Here is a 24,698-nt window from a genome sequence, read left to right as displayed (position 1 = left end):
CTCATGTGGGCACCGTAGCCTGCAGGGACCTAGGCGGTCATCTGTGTAGACGCCTTCCCAAGACTCCACTCAGGGACAACTGAGCTGGAGTTCTGTAGGGACCCCAGAGCTAGTCCCACTTCTCAGGACCCTAAGGCAGTTTGAGGGAGAAGCCCCCAGAGTCCCTCTCTCACCTGCAGCCTTTCCCTTAGGTGCCCAGAGCCCTGGTCAACCTGGTGGACTTCATGAACCCCAGCGTCATGCGACAGGTGTTCCTGGGCAATCCAGACAAGTGCCCTGTGCAGCAGGCCAGGTAAGCAGGTGCTGGCTGCCCCAGAAAGAGAAGCACTGACCCCCTGGTCTGGCTCATGCAGTGGTGACTCCTCGGGGTCTTTGTGACTTGGTTTGTCTATGTGTCCAAGTCTGTAAAGGGGGTCTTAGGTCAGGAGCGCCCCCTTCTGAGAGGTTGGTGACATGGCCCCCCTTACTGAACCTCTGTGACATGGGAGCCACAAAGGAGAAGGTCAGGGCTGGGACAAAGGCTGGTGTTTGAGAAACAGTGTAGCCCAGCCTGTGAAAAGGGGAACCGTGTAGGGATGTATATGTACGTGGTCAAGTTGGAACAGAAAGTGAGGAAATGATCCACAGAATTCGGTTACCTTTCCGGGGAAGGAGCCAATTGGGGAACTTCAAAATGGGTGTGTTTTGTTTCTGACGCAGGGTGAGAGGTGCGCAGGTACACGTTTCGTTCATCTTCATACCTTATATGTACATTTATTTATTTAACCAATAGTTTCACAGAAACAACTGTGTGCCTGGCACTGTTCTGAGTACTTTAGAGATAATATCTGCTTTAACATTAAGTGCATTTCGTGAGCGTGAAATAATTCATGATGAAATTCATTCAGACTCATTATGAATTCACAGTTCACGGTGAAGGGGGACACAGTGAGACACTAGTGTGAACTAAGGAGGTATCCGAGGGCGTGAGCATCAGAGGCCCCCAAACATAGGTTCCCATACCAAGGATGCATTTTAATTTTATTCTTAAGAATTCAACACTGAATTTTCATTGCCTAAATTCATTTGTTCGGCATAACTTGCCACAGGCCCTGTGCCGACAGTCAGATACTGGTTCTCTATGAGTATGAGAGGGTGTTCACTCACGTGCCCTTGGGACTTTGTCCAGTCCCTGTGTCAGGCCGGGAACCTGCCCCTGAGAACAGGCATCAGAGCCGAGGGGCACATGTGCTCCTAAGGTTGGGGGGGGGGGTGGGGCGGCTCAAGCGAACAGAACCAGTTCTGACCAGAGCTTCAGCTCCAGGTCCCCCTGCCTCCCCCTCTTTGTGCAGCATTTTGTGTAACTGCGTTCTGACCCCTCGGGAGAGCTCCCAAGAGCTGGCCAGGCTAGAGGCCATCACCCAAGCCTACCAGGTGAGACCAAGAAAGGCACCATCCGGGGTGCCCTCCCCCTACTCAGTCAACACACCAGTGCTTGGGGAAGGGAAGAGCTATTCGAGGTTTGAGGACATCACCATCTGGGCCCCTTCCTCTGTCCCACCTCGCTGAAGTGTCTCAAGCACCTCGGTTAGAGTCATCCCAAAGGGATCCAGGTGACAACGCCCTTGTGGCCCAGCTGCCCTCGGTGGCTTAACCCCGTGCTCGGCCTGAAGAGGTCAGTAGTTCTAGGTGCTCCATGAGTGGGCCTTTTCCTCCCCTGCACCCTGGAGGCCCAGCTGCCCCCATCCCTCCCCCGTTCTTTCCCCCTCCTCACCAGGCAGACCACAAACAGGGGGGTTAGAGGCCCTGAGCCTGTGGCCTTCTGGAGACCCTGCTCAGGTTTTTATTCCTTGTGGGACTTCCTGTCTGGCTCTTCAGATTTTGCAATTCCCTTAAAAGAAAGGTGAACCAACCGGTTTCCAATTCTCTGGAAAGAGATTTGCAGTCACACGTGTTTGTGCTCTTGAGGGAAGGGCTGAGTCAGCCCCTCATGCGGGGAGATGGGGGCAGGGATGCTGCCCACCACTCCCTTGCTTCCCCCACCGGGCTTTCGGGCCTCCCAGGGCCTGTGTTGAAAGCACCCCGCGTGTACCCACAGAGCAGCATGCGTGAACTGGTGGAGTCAGGCCGCTATGACACAAGGGAGGACTTTTCCGTGGTACTGCAGCCTTTCTTCCGCAACATCCGGCTCCCCATCCTGGCGGTACGCTCCCTGTTCTCCCCGTTGGGGCTCCTGGGAGGAGGAAGAAGAAATTCAAGGCAGAGTTGCCAAGGGCTTTCAGGAGAGTGTGAATACAATGGGGAAGAGGCAGGCAACTCTCCGGGTGCTGGTCTGGCTGTACAGCCTCCTTGGGCACCTGAGCTGTGTTCCTAGAGGCAGCCGGATGTGGGATGTTTTCATTACTACTGATAGTGACCTCCATTTTGTTAAGCACCTGCTATGTGCCAGGCCCTGGGTCTGCCGTAGTAAAATCTTCACAACTACCTTTGAGAGGAGTGTCTTCATCCCCACATAACAGGCTCAGAGGGGTGAAGTATCCTTCCTACAATCACATAGGGAAAGAGGGACAGAGAGGCAAGATTTGAACATATCCAACTTCAGATTATACACTTTATGCCACACACGGACCACCGAAGTGATAAAGGAGGGTTCTGGGTAATGGGTCCCCCTACCCCCCGGCCATGCTCTCCACCTGACACACTGAGCCAAAGAGCTCTGTGTGTGCACTGGGGTGGGGACTCGGTTCTCTCCTCCTGGGCCTCCATCCACAGGGTCTCGCCTAGTTGGAGGGGAGCTGGAAGAGGACTTGAGCGCCCCTGATCAATCACCTCAAGAGAGATGAGGGTGTTGGTTGCCCTGGTGTCAGCTTTGCCCAGGCCTGCCCCAAAGCTCTGCCCCACTCTCCCCACCAACACCACTGGAACCAGCTGACCAAGGCCTGGGAAGGAGCTTTTCCTAGCTGGCTTGCCAAGACTTCCTCGGGGACCAGGATCTCATTCCCTCAACCATGGCATGGGCTAGGGCATTGCACAACTGTGCCTAAAAATAAATATAATGGTTTTTAAAAACATTAAATAAGTGGCATTGTGGGGCCAGAAAGGAGACTGGGGGGTTGGGGTCACCCAAGGCTATTGACCTGTGGGATTGCTCTTATCTCCCTGTTGAGGTGAGCAGACCTTGTAGAAGGCCTCTTGGGAGCTTCCCTAGAGGGAGGGGGGCACCGAGTGGCCAACCCCAGGGGTCAGGCCGATCAGCTGCGGCCCCCTCTTTACCCTCCATGCCAAAAGGATCTTAAATCCAGTTTTCTCTTTCAGGATGGGCACCTGGATATATCCTTCTTCGCCCCAGACTGTATCCACCCAAGTCAGAAATTCCACTCCCAGCTCTCCAGAGCCCTTTGGGCCAATATGGTAACATAAGTGGGGTATCCCTGGGGCTCTGGGGCTCTAGTCTAGCAAAGCACCAGCACCTATAGAATGTTCCTGGCCTCCCTTTGCAAGTAAGGTGTAAAGGAGCAGTGGCTGGCCCAACTGAAGAAGTCTATAGAACCGAAAATACGGAGTCCTTAGGATTCTCGGATCAACGTCACTCTCTCCTTTGTGCTTTGAGCTGTGAGGAGGGACTCTCTTCGGAATGCCAGGCAGACCCCTCACATTCATTCAATATGTTCTACGTGCCAGCAGCTAGGCGAGGCGGTGTAAACCATGTTATCTCAGCCTCTCGCCAGGCCTGCCAGCCAGCTCTCAGGAGTTTCTGAGGAAGCCGAGTCCTGGAGACGCGGAGACACTTGCCCAGTGTCCCCCAGCAGAGCCAGGAGAGGAGGCCAAACCCCCTGACCTCAAGCTGTGAGCTGTCCCCGCTGCCAGGTGCTGCCAGGGAATGTTCGCTTCAGCGGCAGCAAATTAGTGCATCTGATCTCTCTTTTCTTCCCCCATAGCTTGAGCCACTAGGAAGGAAAACAGATACCCTGGACCTGATGGCAAATATATCCCTCTCCTGCCCTCCTCAGGTAATCGGGGAGGACCTGCCTTGCCCCTCTCCAGACACCAGAGCTCAGACCTTGCCCTCCCCTGGTCCTGACCCAGATGGACTTTAGAAGGTGAACAGGAGGACTTTAGAAGGAAGGAAGTGGCTGGGAACTGAAAGCAGAGGAGAGAGCGCAGAAGCCCTTCTTTGACAAGATGAGAGAAGCAGGTGGTGGGGGTGGGAAGCCCAGGCCAAGCAGAGGCAGAGGATCCGGACGAGAGCTGTGGGTTCATGGGAAGGTGGGGGTGGGGGCAAGAAGCCAGAAGTGTGGCAAGAAGGCTCATTTTAGCAACAGCGCTTGGGGCCGCTGGGAAAGTCTGACTGCGGGTCAGGAGCCTTCGTGAGAAGCCGGGCGGCTCTGAAGTTGTGGTTAGTGGTCTTAGAGCCAGGAGTGGGAGCTCCCAGCAGGGCCAGGGGTCAAATAGGAGAGCTGGCAAAGGGCACCAGGGAGCTGGTGGAGGAGGGGCCACTGGGGCAGGACTAGCTCATGGCTCCTTTTAAGGAGGAAAATGTTAAGTGGTTGTTAAACTTGATTTCAGGCCTAGGGTGGGGGCGGGTTCCCACTGCCTTCAGCTCCCTTTCCTAGGCCCTGTCTTAACAGCTTTTTAACCAAATAAGGCGGAAGCCAGAGGGCCCTCAGGCGAGAGGTGGTTGAAGCAGAAGGGCCTGACCCAGCCTGACCCTTTCCCTGCTGGGTCTGGCGGCCTCACCCTCTCCTGCCCTGAGGGCTGAGCAGGAAATTGACTGGCAGCTCCCCCATGTGTCTACCAGGGCTCCAGGGAGCGTGGGCACCCTAGCTCACACCCGTGCTCCCTACCTGCTGCCTCCCCCAGCCCAGCCTCGTGCACCATCAGGAGGGCAAGGGTGGTGGGAAGGAGGCATAGAGAATGAAGGCAGTGAGGGCAAAGGGCTGGGTTGCTGGGTCTAGTGCTTGGAGCAAAGGAATAGGCAAACGATGTAACACGGATGCCTCCTGCCCGGTCCTCAGATCTGCTGAAGGGCTGGGGCGAGGTCCCAGAGGGAGCCCTACTGTGTCTGTCAGGTGTAGACTGTTTAATTGCTAGGTCCTGAGCCTGTCCAGGAGTTTCCAGGGGAGGGGTCAGGCAACCTACATAATGGGGGCATTTGGGGACTCGGAGCAGTGGCTGTGAACCATACCAGAGGTATTTCAGTGTTTTGACAACCCGGATGGCCATCCTGAACATCAGCCATGGAAAATCCTCTCCGATCTGTCAATTGCCCTTCCGTTAAATAGTAAATGTAATAACTCCTTCCAGGGACCGGTCATTCACTCTTCCTCCCCACAAACATTTATTAAGTACCAGGTCGGAGCCCAGGTACCGGGTCAGGGAGAGCTCTGTCACCATGGGCCTCAAGGGGACCTGTGCCACTCTCCGCCCCAAACCAGGCAAAGAGCCACAAAAGGGTGCCGCTTCAACCGGCACGTCGGGCCACAGTGGGCTCTGCTCCAGCTTCTGGACTGAACCTGACTGAGCCATTGGTAAGCAGAGGAGAGCAAAGCCAGCCTCTTAGAACTGCAGAAGCCCAGCCTGGGAGAAGCGGTTGCCAGGCAACCCCAGAGCCCGTTCCGAAAGGATCCATCTGTTGGCCAGCCCCGCTTCCCCACACCAGGCAACGCAGCACCCTGCGTCCCCCTGGCCCATCTGCTCCCTCCCGTGTGCCTCCGAGCTATATAAAAGTCCACCAACATCTCAGTGCGAGCCGACAGGGGCCAGGCAGCACGTATTTTAGACCTAGCTGTGTCTAAACATAGAGGCAACAGGCAGGACCCAGCGGGGAGAAGGGGGCCGGGATGGATGGGAGCACTGGAGAGCTTTCTCAGCCTCCTCCCTGCTCCTCCCCCCGCCCTAGGCAACTGTGAGGTATTCTGCCAGGCGGGTCGGGCACTTAACAGCACTCCATGGATTTCTGTCAGACTTTCAGGTTGGACACATGACCTTCCAGCCAGCTTTTGATTAGCCGCTCTGTGGACTGCGACCGCTGTCCCCTTTCTGCTCTCATTGCCTCTCTGCCCACGCCTCCCCTAACCCAGGGCAGCCGGCTGTGGCTCCTCTCCAGGCTTTGAAGAAACCAGCTGGAAAACCAACATGGGTCTCTCTCTGTTCCTATTCCTCTTGTCCTCTCTCCGCCTTTGTCCGTGTTAACCGCCTTCTCCATGAAGTTCATCTCTGCCTGCATTCCTGGAGGCAAGGCCACCATGGTTGGGCTGTTTTTCTAGTCACTGTCTCTTCTTGTTTCCCAAATGGGGACATTCTCCCACTTTCCTGTCCCACCTCGATTCCCTTTTTCTGTCTCCACATCCCCTCGCTCAGATTTATCGGTTTCCACAGTTTTCTGTTAAATTTCTCTGCCCAGACTTCCCCAGCCCGTGTCTTCATTTCTCCTTTCTTAAACTCCAGTTCTGTTCTTCTAACCTGGGAGAGATGTTTCCTGCTGGGGTGCCCTGGGTGGCGTAAGGTTGCCCAGAAGGCAGCTTAAACGTATTGCCGGGGTATCAACAAAGCGGGGAACCAGAGAGAGACGCCGAGAAGGGTGAGGACAGAGAAAGAGAGAAACTAAAATAACGTTAACTGCTATTTCACCAATCTTTCATCTTGAGAAAAAGGAGAGGTCTGCTGGGTTCTCTTATATTTACCTTACTGCCTAGCAGGGTTTCTCTTTTGAATTACATATGGGGGACACTATTATATTTTGAATGCTTTGGACTTCTAAATCCTGCCCCACCTCACCATCACCCCAAACTCAACAAACATCCATCCAAAAAATTATTTCTGAGTAAGAAATGTCAAAATAGGCACTAAATATTTGTCTCCCCAAACCGTCTGATCCTTAGGACTTCCCTATTTCTGTATTGTTGTGGTTTTCACAGGTCTGTGGGTGTGGGACGTCGGGTGCCCTATCTGATAGGAGCCTTCCTAGTGCCCCCCCACCTGTCCTCTTTTCCTTTCCTCCTGCCACCACCTCCATTCACATCCTCATCACTTTGTGTGCTAAACATCCTGTGGCCCTTCCCACCATAAAATAACAGAGAATTCTGTAACCTTAGGATCTCAGCAGGGAGGGCCTTGGCATCCTGTGGGTGGGATGTGTCCTGTAATAACTGAGCTATTCCTCCCAAGGCATCTCTACGGCGTCTACTTAAACTTCCGTGCTCTCAAGGCCGCACCTTTCAACTGGCTGCCCAGTTGTGAAATCAGATTAGTCGGTCATGAACCAGCACGTTTGGAATGGGATGGGACTGGGTAGAGAGGCCAAGGGCATTCCATATAGTACTGTTATGTCCTCCTTCCTGTCACTAGCACCAACCCCCACCCCCCGCACCCTCCCTCGTCTTCTCCTTATCTCAGACAAGCCTTCCAAACCCTGCCTCATGTGGTAGGTATGCCCCCTGGAATGTAGGCCCCCTTTGGGTAGGTGCCTAGGCTTGACTGTACCCTCCTCGTTTGGTCTGAGCAGCACAGGACAGAAGAAAACCTCCACTCCTTCCCTGCAGAACCTCACACCTAGTAACACAGCCAAGACGAACATGACCTTCCCTGTAGCCACTGACTCACGGTGCTGATTCATGACAGGTGGCTGTGCTGGCACTGGCCACCCCAGGCAGGCCACACCATCTCTGCACGGCCCTGCCTAGGAGAACACACGCCCTGGTGCTGGCATCCCATCAGCTTCACTTTCTACCTACTGGCGTTACAGATCTAGCTCCAGAGAGCCAGTCAGACTCGCTGCAATCAGTCCCTTTTCCACCTTATCAGCTCCGCGCTAGGCCCTTCCACCGCTGTGACTCACGCATGCACTATGTGGTCAATGGTCAATAAACAAGGCTACCTCTCTGCCACTGCCCTGGACCTGTTCTCATTGTTCCTGCTCTGGCCTCACTCGCCACAGCATTCCAGTGTCTCCTTGACCTCTGACCCCTTTGACTCAGTCTCCCCTTTCTGGCCTCTCCCCCAACCCTTGGGTCATGTGACCAAACCGACTCTCCAGTTGGCCTTTCAGGACTCTCAGAAGGGCAGGGTGAGTCTTTGCCCCCTGGTTGTTCCTGTGCTGGCCACTCTGGGGCTAGCTCCAGCCCCAGACCCTGTACCCAGTCAGGTCTCCCTTGACGTGGTGGGGAGAACCATTGGTGACCCTCCACGCACTGAGTCTCCTACTTGAGGTCCATATGTCCCCAGATCCTGTAGCCAACTCTTCAGCAATTACTGCACTTACTGGACACACTGGTCTCTGAGGCTTTACTTCCTCACAGCGTCATCTCAGGCTTTCTGCCTGACCGGGTTGTGAGTCTCTTTGTACCCTCCCCTCATCGTAACACCTAGAACAGGGCTCTGAACACATGGGCCGCTTACACACACGTAGGTCAGTTATTTGTAGAATGCTCCCACATTGCCCTCCTGGGATGGGGAATGCTCCGCGGCTGCCAACAATATCAGCTGAGACAAGCCCAGTTAGCCATGGTGACGTGCCATCGTGAGCCCTCCGCGGCCTTGCACGCTTCCTGCCCTTGGCTCTCAGTACTCATCAGGCCCATGTTTCAGCTAGGAAGGCTGAGCCTCAGGAGGAGGGAGAGACACATGGGGGTTCCAGGGAGCCAGGATCGGTGCCGGGCCTGCAGTGTTGCACATGCAGACTCAGTCGTCCAAGGCCACTGCTGAGTCCCTCACTTCCTCTTCCTCCGCCTGACCGACAAGCTCTTTCACTGGCCTGACCCTGCTGTGAGAAAGGCCTGTCCGGTCAGACCCCACTCTGCACTCACTACCTGCTCTCTACCTGGACCAGGTCCCTCCCCTGTACTGGACCTCAGTTGCTCCTCATCTGTAAAATTGGGGCTTTCGGGGGTTGCAAACTCAGAGGCCAGGCCAGGCAGGAATACGACTGGGTGGATGGGACTAGGTATCGGACAGGAGGCAGTGGGAGGGCCGGAACTGAAGACCCATGCACCTTTTCTTAAAGCATTCAGACTCTTCTTCTCTCCTCCCCACCCCCCTTCTTTTTTAACACCAGTCAGGCCAAAATAAAGGAGAACAAAACAAAATGTCTTCTGGCTCAGTTTAGCCCACGGGCAGTCAGTTTTCAACACCTGGAACTGATCCCCAGTGACCCCCCTCCTCCAACATTCTTGTTCTTCTTTCTTATTCCCATTTTAACCTAAATGTTTAGACCATTCCACAGAGCACGTCTGGTGAAAGTGTCGGTGGCCCTAGGCCACTTGCTAACTCCTGGTCTCAGGCTTATTAACTTGTTCTCGCTTCTTATCATTTTTACATTTTCTCATTACTTTGTGTTTCCCCTGTTTCTCCTTTGCCTACTTCCTTCTTCCTGCTTCAATTAACCCTCACCTGCGACTGAATACACTTGGATCTTGACCGGGCTTGGGAGAAAACCAATTGTGAAATAGGTTAGGACATGAAGAGGCTGCCTCACGATAAAAATAAGACCACAGTACATGAAGCCAACCTGAAGGGAGTAAGACACAAAGTTCAAAGGAGGCAAGGGAAAAAAAAAGATGAAAATATACTGATAGTCAATACTTTCTGGAAAAGAAAAAAATGCTATAATGCGGATTTCTTGTCGGAGAAGGTACAAAGGAAATAAAAGCGATCATTCTGAGGATTAGGTAGATAGACGTTCTGTTGCTACAGTGAAAACCAAACCCCTAGAACCCTGAGAAGAACATGCACGGAACCCTTTTGAGGTCTCTGCACCTCCTGCCAAAGCTGTTACATAAAACCCTTCAGAGGATGAATTAAGTTTAGGCGGTTCTTACTATTGAAATGCAGACGAGTCGTGTTAAATAAATCGAGAGGACGGCATTGTTAGTCCTCTTTCCTAAGTAACCTTCGAGGCTGTCAGATAAGCTCTCCCTGTGGTTTCTGTTCTCTTTTAGAATGAGCCCTTCCTGAGAACTCCCCGGAACAGCAACTACACCTACCCCACCAAGCCGGCCATTGAGGTAACCCCCGACGCACGTCTGCCTCTCTCAGGGACAAAGCATTTCTACCTGCCAGTGACTCGGGGTGTGGTACGCTTTCCAGAGTCTGAGCTTAAGCAGAAATGCACCCATCTTACATACTGGAAATTGGAATGTGAAAAAAAAAAAAAAAGGTTCCTGAACCATGAAATTCCCGGTTTGTCCTAACATGTTCTCAAGTGCTTACTGACATCAGCAACCAACTAGCCGAAGTACCAGTGGATCGGCTTTCGTGAACCTTTGCACGGACCTCATTTCTGATTAGGCTGCTCAGCCTTTCAAGCAGGGGTGAGGGGGAGGTGGTGGGTTTGATGAGCCATAGACTTCTGGTAAGGTGGAAGCTGAGTGGGAAGAGCCTCAGTTCCAGGGGCCGGGCCCAACAGGAAGCTGACACATATCCAGGTGGGTCCCCAGGGCTTGTCTGATTCAAGTCAATTGTTCTAGCTCTGAGGAACCCCGAACGTTCAAGGCCCGTGGCTTTAGGGACTGCTTACTCCTGAGATGGCCTGAAGATGCTTTGCCACGCAGGCCTGGTCCAGACAAGATCCGTCAGCCACCAGGACGGGGGCTCAACCACCAGTTTCAGCTAAGCACCTATGGCACATGTCCAGTCTTGTGCTGGGGGCTGGAGGGAACTCAGAGAAGTATCAGACATAGTCCTCTCCTTGAGGAGTTTGAGGTCATTCCATAATGAGCACTTACGATGTGCCTAGCACTGCTCCAGAGAGACAGAGCAGACCAGACAGATGGGTTCCACCCCTCAGGGAGCTTACAATCTACTGGAAGAGGCATCCGATACCTAGCTCTACGCGATCGTTTCAGCTCTGAGGGCGGCTCTGTGGGAGGTGATTTGAGAAAGTGTGAAGGGGCAAGAGAGGGGTGGCAAGTTCTGATGAGCCTCACAGACCAGGCCTCTCTGAGGAGGGGAGCTAGGAGCTGGGATGCGCGTGATGAGAAGTCCCTGGCCATCTGGAAGGCCAAAGCCGGGGTCCCAGGCAGGGCTAAGAGTACAAGGGCTCAGAAGTGGGGCTGAGTTGGGGGATTGGAGGAAGAGACAGAAGGTCGGAGTGGCTGTGGGCAAGTGAATAAGGGGGAGGGCAGTGGGGTGGTGAGCTCAGAAGGGTTGTCAGGGCCCAGGTCACAGTGAATCTGAATTCCTGAGGAAGAAGATGAGGCTTCAAGTGGAGAGACGTGGGAAGGCCCTGGACCTTCTGGGAGAGGGGAACACAATCTGGTTCACTGTGTGGAAAGATCTCCCTGACTAGTGTGGGAAATGGGTTGAAAGCAGCAGGAGTGAATGAAGACCTTTCATAAGCCAGCGGGAGCGCTGAGGCTAACTTGTATGAAATTCTTCAAGGACTGTTAGATGCTGAGCTCTGGGGAATGAGCCATGTCAGTCTCACGGCTGTCCAGCTTCTCTGGATTCTCTCAGGCTCCCATTAGCCCAACGGAGGCTTATCCCAGGCAAACCATGGCTCCAAATCCACTATAACCGAAATGTCAGCTGTATCCTGTCAACGAGGCATTGATTTACTTATCAGATTCCTGACTGGAGCAGGCACTATGCTAAGTGCTGGGTAGATGAGGTGAGCAGAGAGCTCTCTGCCTGCCCTCTTGGATCTTACAGCCTCATGAACCTTTACTTCTGCTGCTAAAAGTTAAACCCCAGGCCTAGAAGGTGTTATTTTTTTCAATACCTTGCCATTTAAAGTAGCCACAGACAAAAATAAAAAATTAAAAAATTAAAAAAAATAAAAATAAAGTAGCCACAGACAGGTACCATCAACACGACCGAGGAACTTGTTAGACATGCCGAATCCCGAGCACCACCCCAGTCCTACTGACTCAGAATCCGTGTCCGACAAGACCCCCAGGGGATTCGGGTGCCCTGGTGCAGGGTACAGCACGTGGTTCTTCCCTTGTGACAGACGAGTGTGCTCAAAGTCCAACCTGCATTGGTTACGGCTGCAGGGAGCATGCTTGTCTCTGGCTCACCAGCTAGCTGAGACATTTCTAAAGGGTTCCTGACTAGAGAACTTCTTTGAAGCTGCTTTTTCCCAGATGTTTGTCCTCTGCACACAAGCATGTTCTTGATTTCAATAGAATTTCCACATCAGTGTGATGAATTTATCCCAAGAGCAACCTCTTGGATAAACTCACTTCTATCAGATTTAAGCAAATAATATTTTAAAGAGGTTGCATCTTTGCTCCCTCGGGAGAGGAGACTTTTCAACAAGGCTGGTCTTTACCATCTGCTGACTAAACAGAAGAGGTGAGCGACAGAAGCCTCTGGCAGTCACACCCCCAGAGAATCAGTCACCCAGTTGTCACCTGTTTGCAAAGCCCTACCATGCGTTCAGCACTGGGCTTGTCCTTCAGACCCTCCTGGGGATGTGCAAGTGTTGGGGACTCTGGGGAAGAGACTTTCTCCTTCAACATACTGACACTGGTCATTTCTGTGCCCTGTGCTTCCCACCCCATCCCCTCCTCCAGCACCTAGAAAATGTGCTCTGTATTCTAGAGACAAGGGAATCTGACTAAAGGCATCCAGGTTACAGGCATTAATTTATACACACACAGGAAATTGGTTGGCTATTAAGTTAAATATGCAAAAATATATATACACACGAGCAAAAAAGATATGCGGAAAGCAGCAATGTTACAATGGTAAAAATATCATGGTATTTTCCTAAAAATATTCTAATATTGTTGTGGCCCCAGAATTGTAATCAGTGTCCAGTGGCTGAATGTTAAACGGCAACACCAAAACCTATGTGTAATCTTCCATTAGGGCATCCGAATCTATGTTCCTTTGGGAGACCACCTATAGCACTTTGACTGTTCTCTCCCCCCTTTGTTGTGACTTCTGGCTCCACGAAGACTGTGGATGAGTTGAGCGGGGAAGCACTGAGTATGCGTATGTGTGCCTGCGCATTATGTGTTTTGGGCAAACTGGTAGATACCCAGTTTCTCCTGATTTTCCTCTCAGACCATCTACAGTGAATGGTTCCTACCCACATGTGATTCCCTACACGGACACAGTTCTAGCCTCCATCAAAAATTCCTTAGCCAATTCTCCCTGGACCAAAGCTAACCCTCCTGCACAATGAGTTGTGGGTGTTGTTGTCTTTCCTCCTGTTGCTTTAGAATTGGGGCAGTGACTTCCTGTGTACAGAGTGGAATCCTTCCAACAGCGTCCCCACCTCAGGTGAGTGGAAATATCATCATTATCCCCTTCAGTTAAGGACTTTGCTAAGTGTCAGGTTGGGGGGACACCCTACAAATACACCTTGGAGCCTTGAGCAGACATTGCTGGTTCCCATGCAGTACGGATCTCGACCCTGGGCAGTCCATGAAAAGCTAGCCTGCAACCACTGCTGGGCTCCCAGGCCTCTCCATAGATCACACTTTTTTGAGAGAGAGAGAGAGGAGGAGAGAGAGGGAAAGAGAGACAGCAAGCACAGGGGAGGGGCAGAGGGAGAGGGAGAGAGATGCCCAGCATGGAGCCCGACGTGGGGCTCGCTCACAAACCGTGAGACCATTACCTAAGCTGAAATCAAGAGTCAGGTGCTCAGCTGACTGACCCACCCAGGCATCTGCACAGATCATACTTCTCATCCCTGTTTAGTCCCAGTGGCAGCCCCTCAGGCCTCCCTGCCCAGTAGGGAAGGTATAGTCAGGGATCGGGGCCCTATCTGCCTATGCTCAAGACTCCTGCAACCAGCACATTCCTGGACTACCCCAGTGTGAATGGGGTTCCTCTCAGGATGGACGATAGCCATCAAGCCCATTACCCTCAGTGCCCTGGTTGCTCCAAATGGATGGAAGAGGCAAATTTGTTAAGTCTTAAGCTAGAAATAAATCTAACAGGGGCCCGAGGGACTGTAGCAGAACCTCCAACGCCTAGTTAAGCTTCTACTTTACACAGAAGAGTCTCCCTGATCATGTGTCTTTTTCCTGTCTCCCTTAGTCCATGAGCTCCGGCCAGGAGACATCAAAGTGGTGGCCGCGATGGGCGATTCATTGACTGTGAGTGCTGAGCCAGGAGGGGCATGGGCACCCCCTAACCCAGCCAGACCCTGTGTAGAATGCACACTTCTTCCACATTGGCTTTGCATTTAGCACTTAGCTGACAGTACTGAGAACCTACCTGTGTCAGGCACTGAAACCCAGCCAGGCAGCCACAAGACCTCACCAAGCAATCTAGAATGCTCTGCCCTCCGCCCTTCCACAGTCCTGCTCAAACACAACCTCTTCCGTGAGGGTGGCCCTCCGTCCCCACTTTCCTACTGTTCCCAAGCATTTTATCTGTATATTATGGCGTAGTTATCTGAGTCTGCCTGCCTTTATCAGGGAACTCATCTCCAATCACCCAGACTCACAGAGCGGTGTGTGCAAGGCGGGGGGTGGGGGTGGGGGGGTGGTTACCTACACACTACTTAGCACCCCCTCACCCCATTTGCAGATGTGTTCTTTTGGGGGCAGAGAGAGCCCAATTCCTACATATAGTGTAGTTTCTCTGCACAAATTGTATTAGCTATTGCTGCATGCAGGATGCTCTGCTAACCATTCTGAGGGAAGTATGAGATGTGGTCATAATCCTTAAGAAACTTGTCAAGCTGGAAAACTAAGCAACTTACACAGAAGGAGATATATAATCATATAGGCGACACACGGGCCTTTTAAAATCAGGTACTCATTTCTGGAAAAACAACTTCCCCATATGTGTGTGAATGTGGTAAATTTTGATATAAACATGGAGAAAGCTTTGGAAGGATAAACCCCAGGGTCTTAACCGTTAATTAGCTCTGATGATGTGTATATGTGGGTAGGGGTGGGGGAGAGATATAGAGCAGGTGGCAGGAGGCAAGATTAATAAGGTGGGGGTAGATTGTTAATTTTTTTACATTTTTTAAATGTTTATTTTCGAGAGAGAGACACAGAGAATGAGCAGGGGAGGGGAAGAGAGAGAGGGAGCCACAGAATCTGAAGCAGGCTCCAGGCTCTGAGCTGTCAGCACAGAACCCAACGCAGGGCCCGAACCCAAGAACTGTGAGATCATGACCTGAGCCCAAGTTGGACGCTTAACCAACTGAGCCACCCAGGTGCCCCAGTAGATTATTAATTTAAAAAAAATCTTTGTATCATTTCACTAATTATAATGAACATGTATTACTTTTGTAAGTTTCAAAGAGGAATTTCTCTTTTTTTTTTTTTAAGAGAAGACATTTAGAGAAAGCTTCATACAGGAGGCTGAAACTGAGAAGAGTCTTAGAGGAGGAATTAGAGATTTAAGGACTGGAAAGCGGGTAGTTCAGCTTTCCCAGCAAGGATGCAGTGGGTGGTAACTAGGTAGGCTGGTCCAAGGACTTCATGCTTCAGATCAATTTGCTTACACCTGAAGGTTTGTGTGGACTAGAAAGCAGGGGGTGAACAAGGGAAGGGAAGTAGAACCCAGATTGTGGTGAGCTCAAAACATTGGTAATGGGGTTTGGCTTTGACCAAGTGGTAAGAGAGACCCACTGAAAGGCAGAGTCAGGAGCGGGGAGGGGTGTGAAGAAAGAGGTGGGCTCAGAAGTACAGGTGGGCACTCCAGTGAGAAGGGAAGAGACACTGGAGACCGTGGGGTCAGGTGGGAGGCCAGAGTGTTGTCTACAACAGGAGGCAAGAGTCTCACTTAGGAATGTAGCACAGAGGACAGACAGAAAGGGATGGGAGCTGGAGAGGCTGGGAAGGAAGAATCTTGATAATTCCAGGACTTGGTTATGAGTTATGTGTAGAGGAGTAGGGAGTCAGGACAACCCAGGGATTAAGTGGCCTGGAGAAAAGCTGGTACGATCTTCAGAAAAGGTAAATCCAACTCCCCACTTCTACATGTGCCAGGGCCACAGGGGCCCTTCCCAGTCCCCTCGGCCTACACCTGGGCCCAGCACAGTTCTGGAGCCTTCTCTCTGCCTTTCACAGACAGCATTGGGAGCCAGACCAAGCAACTCCAGCGACCTACCCATGTCCTGGAGAGGAGTCTCCTGGAGGTGAGGATGCTCTCCACTCATTTTCCAACAATGATTCCCCCCGCCCCTGTCACCCCTCCAGAGACAAGCCTGGGTTCCCACAGTCTGGCCCTGAGATGTAAGGAGGCTCCCTGATGCTCATGTCAGTCCCGAGGGTAGTGGGAATCAAGTGTCAGGGGCAGACTCAGAAATATGACGACTGGTGGAGAAGCAGGTCAGGGTGACCCTCACACATGTGCTTTCTCTTCCCCAGCATTGGAGGGGACGGCATCTTGGACACCCACACCACACTGCCCAGTAAGTAGCAACACAGAGAAGCACCGTGACTACGCCCACGACAACCCCTTGCTGAGGCCAGAGCCTCCCCTGAGCAAGGGCGGAGAAGGGCATCTGCAAGGAGGGGAGTCCACCAGCCCTGAAAAGACCCAGACTGGTCCTGCCCCACACCTGGGCCCCGAGGCGGCACTCCGTCCCTCTCACCTGTGCTGTCTGCTTCACCCTCTTAAAAGACATTCTGAAGAAGTTCAACCCTCACATCCTTGGGTTCTCCACCGGTACCCTGGAGGAGACAGCAGGACTGAATGTGGCCGTGGAAGGAGCCAGAGCTAGGTGAGTAGCCGTGGAAACGGGAGGAAGAGGAGGGCAAGGCTGAGAGGTCCCAGGAGAATGGGAAGGAGGAGAGAAGGGTGTGTCTGGGAGCCTGGCCCCAGGTGGGCAATGAAAGCTGCCGTGGGCAGGACGCTTCTGCATGCCTGACCCCTCAAGTGGATTAGCTCTTGCAATCCTCACATCCTTCAGGGTGGGGACTAGCGTGAGGACACTAAGGCTGACAAAGTTTCCTGAATGCCCCAAGGTTGTCAGAGGAGCCAGGAGAGGCCAGGCTCACCGGGCTGTCACCAGCTCACAGGACAGCAGGAGAGCTTAAGGGTGGCCTGGCCCTGTCCTGCTGACACCAGCTGACCTCCCTGCCTGGAGGAGTGAGAGGGGTGCTCAGCGCTAACGGGAAGGGTGCTGAGAACTAAGGGCACAGCCCCACGGGCGGCCTCCCTCCCTCTCTCCACCTGTACCTTGGAACCTGGAGTCTTTGGCTCTGTAAAAGCCATCTTTTGACCCTAGGGAGTTAGAGCTTAGGGCCCCGACACAGCACAGCGGCTGTTTGCTTTCACTCCGATTTCTGTTGTCGACAACAACCCAGATAATTAAAGCCGGAACGCCTGACAGAGTTCATTGCTTTTCTGCACAGAGTGTGCTGGGTATTTGCTTTGTAGAAGGATTGCTGCGCTCAGATCACCAGGGAAACGACACTGACCCGCTCTGTTTACACGGAGCGTTCCTCTCAGACGTGGTAAGGAGGGCCCCACGCTCGGCCGGAGTCTCCGAACCACAGGAAGCCATGTCAGTTCCTCAACGTCACAGGCAGGAAGAACTTATTTTGCTTCACGGGGCTTCATGGGGCCATGAAATCAGCATCGAATTACTGTTGTTGCTATGACTGCTGTCACCACTGTCCTCGTTTTATTATGATTGTGCAGCCCAGGCTCCATTCACCAGGGCCTGACTCCTCAGTCTGTTGACATTTGAGCCCCTCTCTCGCTTCACCTCTTACTGCCTTCTCCGTTTTCCTGCTGCTCGGAGCCTCCACCAGGAGTCAGTGGCAGGGGAAGTAGCCGAGACGGGTAGCTTCCCTGTGAGCATCTCTGATGTCCAGTGATAAGGGACAGGAGAGTAAGCCACTGACCTGAGTAAGCAAGGTTGGAAAGTTGTCCTAGGACTCTCCTTTACCTGCATGGTCATTTGGCACGATGTTGGATTAGAATGAGCGCACCTCAAGAAAAAGATAAAGACCACAGCAGAGCAACTAGCATAATGAGACCTGGGGTCAGACCATCTGTGTCCAGATCCCAGCTCCCAGATTGCTAGCTGCGAGACCTTGGACAAGTCACTTAGTGCTTCAGTCTTCATTTCCTCATCCATAAATTGGGATAATAACTGCTCTGCTGTGGTATTTATCTTTTTTCTTGAGGTGCGCTCATTCTAATCCAACACCGTGCCAAATGACCATGCAGATAAAGGAGAGTCCTAGACCAACTTTCCAACCTTGCTTACTGAAGTCAATGGCTTACTCTCCTTTCCCTTATTACTTCTCAGCATTGTCCTAAGAATGAAATGAGATTAATAACCCATGGAAAATATTGAGTATAGTATAGGATATGTAGGCCCGCCAAAACGTTTGCCAATATTAGGATATTTAGTTTCAAAGTTTTATTCAATGTCCAACTTCCCATTCCATCAACCAATAAGCAAGAAGTCATGGAAACCTGGGACGGGGCTCGAGCCCCAAGGTAGTTACTAAAAGATACAAAAAAATCAAAAGGTGACTTCTTTGTCTATACGAAGAGCTTGCTGTCTCCTTAAGGAGGCCAAACAAACAGGAAATAACTGTCGGAAAGATACCCACATGCAGGTGCAGACCCAGAGGGGACCCCAGGACTCATCGAGTCCAACTTCCTCATTTAAAAGATGGAAAAATCAGACCCTAGCCTTGTTCAGTAATTTGGGCGAGCTCACACAGCAGATTAGTAGCAAAGCTGGAGGAGAACCCAGGACTCCTAACTCCCAGAGTGGGGGCTCTTCACGCCAGGACTGGAAAAGGAAGAGAAGTTGTGGATAAAGGCACTTGGAGAGAAGGCTCACGGGGGCTGAGGGAGTCTGCTCTAGCCTGCAGGGTATAAAGAACATGGCTGGGAAAGAGGGAGGAAGTGTGCACTCCTAACTTCGCTCATGCTCAAGAGGGCAGCACGTTAAGATCTGAACAGGCTCTTGAGCCTGTTGAAAGGTTACAGACACTTCCGTGGTCCCCTTTAATCAAGACAGGCTTTCTTTCTAGCTTTCTGATGTATTGCATCAATAGCAACAATGTATGGGATAGCATCCTGGATGTGGAAGTGAGAAATAGGGGAGGGGTGGTTCTGGGTGTGCCTGGCCATGTGCCCAGCTCATCGTGGGCAGGCCAAGATTTAAAACGCCCATCTCGCACCAGTTACCGCTTTTAATGACTTCTTCCACAGGAGCCTCCACTGGCTGTGTCCCTTTGCTGACATAACTTTTCGTATGCTTCACTGTTTTTAAAAACCAGCTTTATTGAAGTACAACCGCCACGCAGTACCCTGCACATAAAGTATGCGATTTGATAAGCATGGCCGGCGTATGTGCATAGCTGTGAAGTCATCACTGCAATCCAGATTATAAACACCCATCACACCCCAAGGTTTCCTTGTGCCCTTTGTAATCCAGCTCTCCCCCTCCCGATCTCTACCGCACTCTCTGGGCCCCAGGTAGCCTCTGTCCTGCTTTCTGTCACTGTAGATCAGTTTTCATTTTCTGGAATGTTATATGAATGGAATCTGACACGAGGTACTCTTGTCTAACTTCCATCCGCCATCGTTTTGAGACGCATGCACGTCGTGCCTGTCCACAGTCCTCTCCTCCTTCTTGCTGGGTACTGTTCCAACCACATGCTCAGCTCGTACCCAGAGTGTTCATTTTCCTTATTCGTGGCAGACATCGGGGGGAGGAAGGGAGAAAGTAACCCACTCCGGATTTGTCTCCCTGCCCACCCCCGCAATCCTTTTTGCACTGGGAGAGGGAAAAAGCAAGGGGATGGTGTGGAAGTCCAAAGTAACAACAGAGAAGAAAAAAGGATTAAAGGAATAGAAAGCGGGATTTAGAAGTGAAGGTTAAGGAGTCATGACGCTTGGAAAGGAGAAAGCAGAGGGATAATTTAAGGCTGTGACTTTTTTCAAATATACAAGAGGTTATTTTTAAAACAGGCAGCCAAGTAAGATCTGAACAGGCTCAGCTCGCTGTGAAAGAGCCCGGTGGAATGTAAGGGACCATCTCTATGGGAAAGGGATGATCAGATCCAGATCCCCACCCCCCCCCCCCCCCCCCCCCCCCGCCAGGGGCCAGGGAGGACCAGGCCTGAAGGAGGCGGTGGGTGGACCCAGGCTAGCCCCTGGCAGGGTCCGGATCCATGTGGCTCTGAGGTCTGGGGCACATCTTCGATTTGTACTAGGTTGAGGTTTCTTGAGAATCAAAAGCCTTTGGATATACTCTGAAGGAGTCAAGTTTATATAACATTTCTCTTCTTGGAGCACCTGTCTCACCAAGCCAGGATCCCATGGCTTGAGCCTTTGCTTCCCAGCTGGCTCTAAGGTTCCCTTCTCTTCCCCATCTAGGGACATGCCGACGCAGGCCCGGGACCTGGTGGAGCGAATGAAAAACAACCCTGTGAGTACAGGACCCTGGGCCCCCCTACAAGGTGCTTAGTCTCCAGCTATGTAGGGTGCCTAAAAGAGCCCACTCTGCACCGTTTCAGCCCCTGCTTTTCTTTAAGAGGGGCCAGACAAGCCACGAGAAGCAGGCCTTACCACCAAGGCCTCTGCTGCCCTTTCCTGACCCAGGCTCTGGCACCCGCACCCCTGAGGCCCACCACAGGAGGTAGCAGAACTGGCTTTGGCCTCTGGCAGTTTCCCACCTTACCCAAGAGTTGGCTTTGCAGAGCCCTATTATGTAAACCCCAGATTCTAAAAATAGGCTTCTCATTCCGATCCTTCCTCCTTCCCCTTCACCCGGCCCCTCTGAAACTTCTCACGGCACTCTTTTAAATGCTCTGTGTGTTTAGGCCTTGGAATTCCAAGTTCAGCGCCTGGCAGGACTCCTGTTATGGTGGTGGCTGAGCGGAAGGCAGGCTCCTCGAGGCCCTCCCCAGCCCCCACCCCACCTCCAGTCCCCACCAGCCCCCTCTCCCAAGAGGCACCTCTGGGCTTTTGCTTCTAGTTGTATCTTTTGCCCTCTGCTCCTTTGAAGGCATTGAGATGACATTTCAGGGGTGTGTTAATACACTCTGCTTCGTGATATACTGCAGCTTGCTTAGGATCTCAAAGGAAAAAAAGTCATCCTGTCCTGTGTGAGCAGACACATGCGTGTGCGCACACATACACACACACAAGTGCACACAAGTGCACACACTGAATCCACTCTCTGGAGCTCCTTGCCAGGAACCAAGGTGAAGGTCAGGGAGGCTCCAGTTGGCATCTTCTCTCCATCAGGATACAAGGAGGGAGAAAGACAATGGTTGGGGGGCGGGGCGGGGGGGCGGGGTTGCTGTCTGTCCTGGTGAATGCCATCTGCATATGCAAAACAAAAGCCTAAGCTGAGGGCTTCCTGTCCCCCCCCCCCCCCCCCCCAGGAAATTGATCTAGAGAATGACTGGAAGCTGATCACACTCTTCATTGGGAGCAACGACATGTGTCATTACTGTGAGAATCAGGTAGGCCCCTGCTCAACCCCGTGGAAGTCACATTGACCCGCTCTCCCAGGCAGACCCCGGCCTTTCCTGTTCCTGAGTGGCCCCTGGGACAGCAGCTTGATTGGTTCCCCAATTCCAGAAGTGTCTAGATGCACCCACTCTTCAGACACTGTTCTTTCTCACACAAATATTGTTCTTGGGTATACAATGAGTACATGGCAAGCTTCCCCCAACACCTACTTGGCATCCCTACCCATTTTTTGATTTTTCTTTTATGTGCGTGCATGTGTGTGTACACAGGGGAAGCTGAAACAATGTCATAAACAAGGTTGGATAAAATTAAACTGGTCCTAGTAGGAGGGCTTGCTGCCCCGAGGATCTCGTAAGTGAACCAACCTCAGCCAGCCAGCCTGAGAATCCAGCCTGTTCCTGATGTTTCTATGGGGAAATATGTCCAGACTTACAGTCTTTGGGAAGCTGTAACTGTTGAAATACAACTTGTTCTAAGTTGGGGATGTCCTGTATTTAGTGGGCCAGACAAGAGCAGCTGCCATAACTGAGACATTAGCGTAGAATGTTTGAAGTCACAGGCAGGGGGAGAAAGCATTTATCATTCCTCATGGCTCAGAGAGACCAACCACTGAAGGCTGGACAAGAATTACCCTCCCCCACCCAGGGGTTTGTTCTGAGCCTCTTCCTCTCAATTCTCTCCCTTACTAGACTCTAGAGGAGGAAGTGACCCATCACCAGGGGGATTAAATGCCATTGTATCCTGGACTCAACAGGGTCCAGGAAGCCAAGAGAGTCCCCAGAGCTGCCTGTGGACACCCGGTATAGAAAAATGCCTCTATTATCCCCAGAATACCTGCCCCTCTTGCAAAGCCAGATTTGTAGTCCTGAAAGCATCTTTTTGTGGGAAAGACCTAGAGGCCACCACCAGGATTAACTCAGGCCATGTTCTAGGAAGGGTCAGAGGAGGAAACCCTCGAGGTGAGTCAAAAAGATAGAAGTTAGGGGGAATCAATGGGGCCAGCATGGGCCACAGCGCAAAGGGAAGAGAGTGTGGTCATCATGGTACTGATGTGGCTCAGAAGCCTGACGCTGGTGACAGATGGGACTGGAGAATCGGGGGGGTAGGCAGTGCTATCGGAATCTGCCTCTGGGTTTGAGATACTGTGATCAGGGTGGGGATCCCTCGGGATTGTCCATGGTGCCTATTAGGGGTCAAAGGAAGACTTTGCCAACAAGGACTGGGCTTAGCCTGTCTAGTACCTTTATAGCCCCTCTGTACCCTCTGCCACCATCCCAGATCCTCCTGTGCTAGTCATCAGACCATGATCATCCTCTCACAGAACCCAGGGGATGACAAGAGCCCCCTTCTTTCTTCATAGGAGGCCCACTCAGCTGGGGAGTACATTCGGCACATCCAACAGGCCCTGAACATCTTCTATGAGGAGGTAGGAAAGAGCAGCCGTACGTTTCTCCTCTCCCGCCAGCAACCTATCTACTCCCTCACCGGGCATCACCTCTGGGCACATCTAGGCAAGCTGTGTTTAGTGAGATACGTGCTGAGAAAAGCCCCGCTGTGAGCAGACAAGGGCACCTGGAGGGGAAGGAAGGGGAAGGAGGCAGGGACAAAGCTCCCCTGAAAAGGAAATTCTAACTGGATCACACTGTACTGTTTGGTGGCAAAGAGCTTGCCTCTGGAGCCAGTCAGCCTGTTTGTGGCCAGGCACTGTGGCTTACTAGCAATGTCACTTGAGGCCAGTGATTGCTGTCTCAGCTTCCCAAGCTATAAAGTGGACCACTAAAGAAGACTGAGATGATACAAGTCCCATGCCCTCTTTGTTCCTCAGGTTCTTCATTGGTGAAATTGGGGAGGAGGAAGTTAGACTGTAGGGGACCCCCTAGGCTCCTTCCAGTAGTAACCAGCATCCCCCACAACGGCCTGGGGACTAATGAAGCTCACCTCCTCTGCTCCCCCACAGCTTCCAAGGGCTTTCATCAACGTGGTGGAGGTCATGGAGTTGGCTGGCCTGCACCAGGGCCAAGGTGGGAAATGCGACCTGCCGCTGGCCGCTCAGTGAGTACACAGCCCCAGGGCGAGGGCACCTGGGGAGGGTGGGACTCACAGGTGCCGACAGATGGACCAGTGCGGGCAGAGGCAGGCGGGCCTATCCAGAAGGCAGACATCGGCAATTAGCCAGGGGCTTGGAAGATCATTCAGAAATACCTCTATGCTATTGAATGCCTACTGTATGCAAGTCATTTTATTTCTCTGGACCCCAGTTTGCTTTTCTGTAAAGTGAGACACACACCAATGATCCTTAAGGCCTCCGGCACCATCTGTGATTGCCCTGTGCTGCCTCTCAAATATGGAGCAATGGGCATCCAAGACACCGGTCTTGGAACTGGGTCTGCCATGTAGGAGCTGTGGGACCTTGCACAAACTAGATAACTCTCTGGGCCTCCTCTTCACCTGTAATGCGAGGTCTAGAGGAAATGCGTATCACAGGCTTGGTCCCTGTGGGGCAGGCGCTCAGTAAGCCGTAGCTTTTATAACATCCTTGAAAGCCAGGCTTAGAGCTAAGGTATGCTGTACAAGACATGAATTTCTGTTGGTGGCTGGAATTTATTAAAGCTCAGCTGTGACCCTGGCAGGAAGTTGTCAGCTTCTGAGGCCAGAGGGTCACCTAGACTTCCTGTGAGGCTGCTATGGAAGAGGAGATTCTGCAGGGGGCTGAGGAGTCCCAGCTGGGGGTCCCATGGATTTGCTGGGAAGGTGACCGGCTGGTTCCCATTCCTCTTGGGAACCGGCCAGGGTGGAACAGGCAGTAGCTAGGAGGTGTGAACGGCTCCTGCAGGATCTTCAGGTCTGCTTCCTAAGAGGCTCCCCGCTCTGGAGCCCTGAGGGCAAGTGCTAAGCAGCCGGAGGTAGAGCTGGGGCCCTCCGGAACATGGAGAGAGATAAGGTGGTGATGGCAGTCTTTCCAAACCTCCAGCCCTTCCCTGGAGGAAGCCCAGGCTTGGGCGGGAGCAGCCAGGTGGCAAGGGGACCCAGATATCGGGTGCCAGTTCTCCCACCTTCTCTTTAAACAAGCACCTGCTACCCGTAGTGCCCAGTCTGTGACCTGGGTCCAGGAGTCACCCAAGGCTGTGTTGCAGGGGCACCTGTGTATTACCATCCTCCCCTGCAAGGCAATACAGGGTCCAGGCCTTCTTCCCTTGGTGGGGGGAGGGGGTCAGCCACCTCTCCACAGGACCCCTTCTCTCCCAGGAGCAACTGCACTTGCCTCACACGTTCCCAGGAGAATTCTCTGGAGATGCAAGAACTGAAGAAAATGAACTGGAACTTCCAGGTGAACCCGCACCCCTCCT

At 52.4% G+C, this 24,698-nt stretch overlaps 1 protein-coding gene across 5 annotated transcripts in view; it reads left to right on the top strand.

Moving 5' to 3' along the window:
* Window positions 1-24,698, top strand: part of PLB1 (phospholipase B1) — a 142,137-nt gene that overhangs the window by 107,898 nt on the left and 9,541 nt on the right. For 4 of the 5 annotated variants that reach the window (XM_027033458.2, XM_015064251.3, XM_053201068.1 and 1 more), the window contains 16 exons: window positions 192-292; window positions 1,332-1,413; window positions 2,078-2,182; window positions 3,295-3,390; window positions 3,918-3,989; window positions 9,915-9,980; window positions 13,146-13,206; window positions 13,969-14,027; window positions 15,963-16,030; window positions 16,263-16,306; window positions 16,519-16,618; window positions 20,248-20,299; window positions 21,261-21,341; window positions 22,712-22,777; window positions 23,309-23,403; window positions 24,598-24,679. In XM_027033458.2, the coding sequence (XP_026889259.2) occupies window positions 192-292; window positions 1,332-1,413; window positions 2,078-2,182; window positions 3,295-3,390; window positions 3,918-3,989; window positions 9,915-9,980; window positions 13,146-13,206; window positions 13,969-14,027; window positions 15,963-16,030; window positions 16,263-16,306; window positions 16,519-16,618; window positions 20,248-20,299; window positions 21,261-21,341; window positions 22,712-22,777; window positions 23,309-23,403; window positions 24,598-24,679 (1,230 nt within the window). The other variant, XM_053201069.1, reaches the window with a different exon arrangement.

Source organism: Acinonyx jubatus, chromosome A3 (assembly GCF_027475565.1).
Source record: "Acinonyx jubatus isolate Ajub_Pintada_27869175 chromosome A3, VMU_Ajub_asm_v1.0, whole genome shotgun sequence".
Lineage (NCBI taxonomy): Eukaryota > Metazoa > Chordata > Mammalia > Carnivora > Felidae > Acinonyx > Acinonyx jubatus.
This window is presented reverse-complemented; position numbering and strand designations above follow the sequence as displayed.